Raw genomic sequence first — 8,593 nt, 5'->3', positions numbered from 1 at the left:
ATAACAATATTATTCTGATATTCATTTAATTATTTATCAGGTCTTGTATTGTTTGATAATGTACTTTTTCATTATCACGCTTCTCAATATGATATTTCTGGGTCATTTGCAATTCAGTTGCGATCATGTGTCATCGGCTAATAATTAATATTAATTTCTATTAATTCGTAAAGATATAAATAATTGTCTTGTAATCGTATCAAATTATAATATACTTAATTTCAACGTGACATATATGAATTCAAATGGTAATTAGAAATATCAATCTTTGACGCATGTGCAGTATTGCACACGTGACGTACTAGAGACCGTTGCAGTCAGATCACGCATGTGCAACAAGTTTTGTTGGACTATTCATTGTGCAGTGTATTGGTGTGTAATACGATCGTAGAGATTATTTAAAAAAGTAAGATTTATTAATCATTTATTAATTATTTCGATCATTTATCTTTTACTTTTCGATCTTTTCTTAAAATAATAAATTATTGTATTTGTCTAATCACATGTCAGGCAGAAATATTATACCTAACCTCAAAATCACATTTGTAATTTATATGTTAATTATATCAACGAAATATTTTAATAAATAAGATAATAATTATATTTTATTAATAGTATTAATAACATATTATCTATGTTTAGATGAATTTGCGAAGACATACACAATTCCTTGCCAGAACAATATTTGTCAAGAACAACGATGTTGAAAAGGCAGCACGTACTATGAATCGTATTCTTAGCAGTGAAGGTATATTTCAACAGTACAGATTAACTAGATACTTTGAGAAACCTACAAATACAAGGCGGAGAGTTAATTTTGAAAGGTGTAAAGCTATATACAATGAGGATATGACCAGAAAAATCAAATTATTAACACGGACGGTCAGAGAAGAAGCTTATCCTGGTTGTTCTTAAAGCTTCTTTTTTTCTTCATAGATACAATTCATAATTTCTATTATTAGAAAAAATTCTGAAAAGAAAATGCTTTCATTTTCTGTTAATATATTGAATAAATATGCTGAGAAAGAAGAAGCTAGCTTATATTATCTATGCGACCAAATCTTTATCATCTTTGTTACTCTTCCTTTTATGGGCTTGAGAAACCTCTATAATATCCTTCCCACAGCTATGATGCCTCTCTGGAGTCAACAGTATATGGTGTTCCAAAGCAGTCACCATTCGTATTACATTTGTAGGATTCAGATTGAGATTGTGAGGTAATGTGATTTTATTCACACTGTACTCCACTGTTAAGGAAAAGTTTGGAAAAGACAAAATTAATCTCTTTTTAAATGTCAAATAAAACTAACATTTGATAATCTATTTTGTTTAATTTAGGAGCAAAATTTATATTAACTCAATGTAATGTATCATTCAATTCTATGAAATCCAATTGATCATCAAAGAATTCATTATTGTAACATATAATTGTTCGAGTTAGATTAACTAGGACGTACAAAATGCATATTTTAACTATAATGTATTGTTTAGCTTCTCTAATATTATTCATGTCAACATGATCATGTTTGGCATTGATCCGTTTCTGTGATTTAGCATATTGATAATATTCCTATAACAAGAGATATTAGTAAATATTGTTCGGTGTGTTTCTGAGTCTAATGTAAATTATTTATGGTATTGATTATCCTATCAATTTATAGGATTTCGAATAATTAGTTTGTTCTTTAATATCATCGTGGCAATGAAACGTAATTTTATAATTTAAATTAGGTTATATTACAGTAAAAAAAAAAAGTAATAAGAGGTAGTAGATTTTTTTTTGATAATCAGAGAAAAGAAAATTATTTTGGAATTTTTATTTATAATATCGATTATTTTAAATTTCAAATTAGACAAATATATTTAAAAAATGATTGAGAAACTATTAAATTATTAAAAACTACTAAAAAGGGGCAAATCTCCTGGTAAAATACAAACATTCGTATTTTAGATACCGAGCATTAGCGTTCTCTCGCGGGAAACTAGATCAACATGTTTGTATCGACGGATCAGAAAAAAAGAAAGAAGAGAATAAGATTTGTAACATGCGCACTATAGTTTTTTTTTATTGTTTTTGAAATTCTATAGATCGTACACCAACATAGAGAAACGTTTTCAATATATAAGACAAATATATTCGGTAAAAAAAAAATAGAAAAAAAAATGTTATAGAAAGACGTAGAGCAGACTTTATCATAGTGATTTTCACATTATTCTTTTTGAATGAAATTACCATGGGGAAAACTTATCTATTCTAATAATCCTGTCGTCTAGGATATTGCCAGACGGTAGATACAGCAAGAGAATTCGTTCTTCTCGGGTTTCTGGATAGGAATGGTTCTACGAGTGAACATCGTCGTCATCCTCGTTGTCTCTCCCTCTTCTTTCCCTCTCTCTCTTTCTCTCTCCCTCTCTTTATCTATCCTTCTTCCTTTTTCTTCCATGAAAAACTTGGCACCACTTCCCATCCGTTCCTACTATCTATTCAATTTTCGCCAAGTTGGCGGAGCCGTTGCCAAGAAAACCAACGGGACGTTTTGTCTTTTCTCACTTTTCGCGGGTCTCCAGCAAGACTACCGGAGAAAGATGAAGGAAGCAGCGTGAAAAAAGATAATTCCGCTCCCGTGGAGTTTCTTTGAGTTACGAGGCGAGATAGCGCCGGCAAAAACCGACTACGAACAATCCAACCTTGGGTTCTTTTACTCGACTAAAAGACTCAGGAAAAGTAAAAAAAAAAAAAAAACAAAAGTAGGTACTTATCAGAGTTGTAATTAAAATCAATTAGGAACTCACTTAGCAAGTCACTTATCGCATTAATTAGTCCCTTAACTGTTAGTCGATTTCTACTAAATTTACTAATTTTACAAAGTAAGTGGATGTTATAATAGATAATGATATGTTTCAAGTTGATTTAATATAATTTATTTATACGAAATATGTTTGGGTATTGTGTTTATGAAGGATCGAATATTTATCGAGTTTTAAGTATTTACAATGAAGCTTTCGAATTTATTTGGTATTATAATTCTATGTTTCAATACCTCTATGAATTTTCATATGTTTCCCTCGAATCGAATAAAATAATATAATATTTAATATTAAATTAATTATAAAACACGTAAGTACAACATCTCGAAATTACGTTTCATTTATCTATCGGTAATATGATAAATAATGATAAATTCACGTTAATATCAAAAACGATCGGAAAGAGATATTAAATTTATGAATATTCTTTTCAATTACGAGCTCTCATTTTTGTCCACTTAATATTTATTTATTTTTTCGTAAATATATGCAAATGATATTTGACCTGTGTCCACCTTTGTGTGTAGGAAAAATTAATTAAGAAGTAAATAAAATACGCCGCCAAATGCTATCGAGCGTTGTAATTAATTTGAAAATAATTTATAAAGTCGAACGTGCTATTAAATTAAAAAAAACATAATCAGTTATTAGTCGATTATACTCTCTAAATTAACTGTATATAATATCGTTTTATTTAATTTCAAAAACATAATACATTTAGTTTTTGGACACGTGCACAGGTATATACGTCGCGACGTATCAATTGTATTTGACGATTACATCGACTTAGCCAATAATATTTGTTGATGTTACTTTTCGACGGGATACTCGGGAGTAAAATTTATCAAGGGTTTATCCCGCTACTTGACCTACGTCGAGCAAACATATTTGTACGATTTATCTTTTCGTTTACTATACGCGAAACAAACATTGCAATTTGTTACCTCTCATATCGTCGCCGTGTAAAACACGATTTTTCCTATTTTTAGTTTTATTTCCCTTTATTTCCGCGTTCTTTTTCTCTTCGTTATTAAAATACGTAAATATGCATACGTATATACATATAATGTAACAAAATAATTTCGAAAATAATAAAATTATCTATGAGAAAATTAAAATAAATGAATTTAAATCTGTGATACAAATAACGAATGCATTATATTAATATAAAAGATTCTAATCTTGTAATACAAATAAAAGGAGTGTCCAAACTTTTGTAATTTCGGTATGACTCAATTAAAGGGATGTTAATTATCAAATTGAAGTAGAAAACTTGAGATACGTTAATGCGATGTCAAAGAGAAGATGGACTTAAAGACGAAAAGCCAATGAGAGTTAAGACGAGAAAACAGAAAGAGAGAGAGCAAGAGAAAGAGAGAGATTGTATACCCTTAGGGGATGAAAGATAGACTAAATGAGAGAGATAGAGATAGAGACAGAAATCTAGTTCTAGTAAAGTCTAGTCTTGCGAGTAGTTCGAAGGTGGTTTCGAATCCAAATTCTCAAGAGTTAAGCCAAACCGTCTTCTCAACCGGAACGTACTCTCGTTCTCTTCGCAGAGTCTGTTCTTCGGCAAGTCTGAAATGAGATCTGCCAGCTCGTACTGTCCTTGATTCTCGCATGCAAACGATCATGAATGCTCACTCAATATCCACCAAGTTGCGAACCTCTTCGATAATCCTCTCGAATCAGTCAACAAACGTGCGAGCGAGTCGAGCTACGTATGTAAGAATGAGGAGAGGGTTGAAGATTCAAGAGGGGAGCTAAAGTAGGATAGGATAAATCACGCGTTTCCGAGTTCCCTCCGCGATTTTCTCACCATTTTCCGGCTATTTTTTACCACGCTTACACTTTACATCAGTTATTCTATAGAAATATACGAGGAAGATGTTATCTACAAAATTGGAATAGGAAATTCAATTCTTCTGTTTTCTTCGTGATAACATTTAGAAATGATATATGTGATATCTTTCGACAAGGCTCGTCGATAAGAAAATTATCCTGCGATTATTTTATCGTTTTTTTTTTATTGATTTTGTTCTATTTTCTCTCTCTAGCATCTAGGATTTTTCTGTTATTTTTAAATTAATTTGATTTTCAACATCGTAGAAAGATCCGACCTATGAAAGAACAACAATAAAAGATTTCTAAGAATCGGTATAATCGAAATATGAAAAATTCAATAGTAGCACAAGTCTCGGGAGACATTCGAAGAAAGTTTGAAAATAATTGTTTTATTTGTTAAAAGAGTTTCCTAGCAATGTCGATTAATAATTATTATCCACACGTGAACAAGAGAACTTGTATGGTGTTTGTTTTTTCTACATTTTAAATTAAGATGATATTTTCTTACAAAAAACGCGATAGTTTATCCATAACAGAATATGTATAACAAAGAATAACAATCCGGAAAACAAGACAACATCTTTCAGTTTGTTCTTTTTCATCGGCGTTTACATTAAAAATACAATGTGCTAATTGAATCATAACGTACTCTCTCATATAGATAGAAGTTATTTTTCTTTTCTAAAGCATTTATCCCATCGCGTAATAGCTATTCTCTAGTGTCCGCGAACGCATTGCTCGATATTGCGCGAGTTTATTTGTTCTTTGCGTTTTGTGATTTATTTCCGGTCTCGAAAAGCGTATACCGAAGTTAACCGAAGAAGGAAAACGATACTGCAATGCGGTGGTTAGTAATGCCAAATTTAAGTGGAATGTTAGCATGATACACACATGGACCAGAAACGTATGGGAAGATAGAACAGAACGGTCTTTATCATTTTCCACCAAGCTAAATGCATTTACCACGCTCGAACGATTTTTTTATACGCTCTCTCTCTCCTTGACTCCTCGTACCTTCAGTTTTCCACTTGATTTGATACACTAAATCCAAATAAATAATTTATTACATTATCACCTTTTCTTTTCTTTTCTTTTCATTTGTTATTTTTTTTTTTTTTACTTTTATTTGTGCATTATTATTCGTATTAAAGAATTACATTAGTTTCTATAAATATAATGATGATGTTTAGAAGAAAAATAATTAGTCAGAATAATTATCAATCAAAACTACTCGTTTACGGCTGACTTCTACTGATTAATTCAACTCACGGTCGTGCAACCCGTGCTTCTACCTATTGAAACGGAATGAGCTTGAATGAAAAGGAAAGCGTCAAGTAACATCGAATCTCGTGAGAATGTTGGAAAGTCGAGCGGAATGCAAATGTCGATCTTCGTTTCGCACACAGGATCCCTTTGTCCTTGATAGAAGCGTGTCGAGCTGGTGGAGGAGCACGTCGTAAAACGAGATTATTTGAGCCTAGCTAGACGAGACGATCGATGGAATGGATAGTAAAGTCTCTTCTATATGTTACCTACAAAAGCTAGAACTGCCCCCTCCTGCATATTGCAGTAGAAGCCTCAAAATTACTTTCCAACTCGATAGCTAATGCTTCAGCCCTTTAAATATTCCAATTCGTTACTCACCATCCCTATTTTCGATCCTTAACTTTTTCTCTCTCTCTCTCTCTCTCTTTCTTTCTCTCTCTTTCTCTTCTTCAAATATCCGAACACCAAATCGAGATCAATTCTTCTACCTTTTCCCTTTTTAAATATTTCTACGATAGCTTATCTCTTTCTTGTTTTTATTTAACCCAATCCTGCCAATCTCTTTTCAATTTGTCCCTTCTTCTTTCCATTTTAACTCCTATTTTTATTTTAATGCCACATGACGCGAAAAAGTTTTAACCTATATTTCCTTAACTATTTTATCCATCCTTATTATTTACTTTAATATTATTCTATCGTTTGTTTTTTTTTCGATACTAATTTTACCGACCAATTAATATTTTATTAGCTTAATAATAATCCGATTCAATTATTTGAAAATTGTGGCATGTATCACGTTGTGGTTTTATAAATAATACGACACATTAAAATGAAGAACGACAGGACGGATATTAAAAACTTTCGATAAAATATTCTCAACGCGAAAGGTGTTCGCGTGCCTTAAAAAAAAAAGAAAAGGAGAGGTAATGAGAAAAAAGTAAAAAAAAGGAAGGTAAAAAGAGAAAAAAGAAAGGAAACAGAAACTTTGAGAGTTGGAATTAGTCCGTTCTTTATGGCCACGTTTCTTCTGCACGACGAGAGCTAGTGAACGTCGTAAAGCTTATAGATACAGAAAAAACTTCCCGTTGGTCCATCGCAACATTTTTGCGTTCTCATTCCGACTAATGTCCGTGATATTTTACGTTAGCGATCGTTTAATAAAAAAAGTTTTCTCTCACGATATGGAGAGTCATGTCGACTTTTTACGCGCGTTTATACTTGAATATATTCCGAGTTAAAAAGATTTCATCTTTCGATTCGCGAATAAAAATTAAAAAAGGGGAGACCAGAGGTAGTACCCATACGTAATAGCCCTTTTACGATAATGACTGAAGAATATTTAGGACAAAAATGTAATTACATTTAATATTTTTCTATAGTTTTATATTATTAAAATAAGGAAGAAAACTCGAATATCCATGGGTGTATACTCGTATTTTATAAAATATATATATATATATGTAGGTACATTATATTATATTATATTTATTCCCTTTCTCTCTCATTTTCCTCGATATACCATTAATCTAATTAGTATCATTTATTCTAATTAATATCACTCATTCTAATTAGTTAAAAAGGGTGTACCTAAGTACATTGTTAAGTACAAGCTTAAAAACTCTTAAGGAACATCAAAGAACATCAAGGAACATCAAGGAACATCAAGGACCATCAAGGACAAAAGATAGATGAGCTTTAGGTATAGTAAATCTATCGAAGCGAATCGAATCGACTTAACGTTAATATTTGCGAACTATATTATATGTTACATCCGTTCCAACGTTGGTTGGCTCTTCATGGAAACAAGACGTAATTCTGGAAGCTTTCCATCTAAACATAATTTTCAGTAGATATCTAACGAGATACGAACACAGCTTTCGGATATCCATGTAATATGATCAAGATTAACGTTCATTTCGTTCGAATCTCTCTCGGATCGACTACAAACGATAGAATCGATTCTAATAGTCAAGCAAGATTGAATTATCCTCAGGCTAAACACTGTTCCTGACAAAAGAATCCACGTGACTGTTCAATGCATCCAGAGGTTAATTTATTGATCGATTGATGCAACTATTTATTCGTTAGAAATTCACTCTAAATCAAATCGTATTCAATAGATATTTAAACATTGCTCATATATAATTAATCAATTTTTATTCGTTGAAAAATTAACTTATTTTTTCTTTTAGAAAATAAAATCATTCCTTTTTTATCGCGTTAATCGATAAGAGAACTAAGTGCATAAAAATTAATTATGAGATAAATCTGTCGTATCGTGCTTTCTCACGTCCTAGTTCGACCGATTATAGGAAGGACGACAATATGAAATCATTCGGTCGGCGAATAATATCGTTAATTAGTCTGTAATACAGGTACGAGGTAATTAGATAGATGGCATTCAGGATGTGTTTCAATATAGAACGTGATACCTACGTGGTAATAACGAACGATACGTTCTCATTCGTCATATCATCTGTTCGAATCTATATTCAACTCGCACAAATTTAGTTTCTTTTTTTTCTTTTTTCAGTATATTTTATTTGTCATATCATAAAATATACTTAAAATGATCGATAACCCTTTCGTCCAAAAATATCTTTGGTAAATTTGCCGACAGAATTTTCATTTTCTATTACAAAATTATGGTTAAATTTATCATCCAATGTTTTCT

At 31.4% G+C, this 8,593-nt stretch overlaps 1 protein-coding gene across 1 annotated transcript; it reads left to right on the top strand.

Moving 5' to 3' along the window:
- Nucleotides 1–642: 642 nt before the first annotated feature.
- On the top strand, nucleotides 643–1,243 carry LOC106783823 (28S ribosomal protein S21, mitochondrial). The gene has a single exon (XM_014742722.1). The coding sequence runs from the start codon at nucleotides 643–645 to the stop codon at nucleotides 913–915; it is 273 nt and encodes a 90-aa protein (XP_014598208.1). The 3' UTR covers nucleotides 916–1,243.
- Nucleotides 1,244–8,593: the final 7,350 nt, after the last annotated feature.

This window comes from Polistes canadensis, unplaced genomic scaffold, assembly GCF_001313835.1.
Source record: "Polistes canadensis isolate GaletaPanama2010 unplaced genomic scaffold, ASM131383v1 scaffold_26, whole genome shotgun sequence".
In the NCBI taxonomy this organism is placed as follows: domain Eukaryota; kingdom Metazoa; phylum Arthropoda; class Insecta; order Hymenoptera; family Vespidae; genus Polistes; species Polistes canadensis.
The sequence above is the reverse complement of the archived record's forward strand: the minus strand, read 5'-3'. Positions and strand labels throughout refer to the sequence as shown.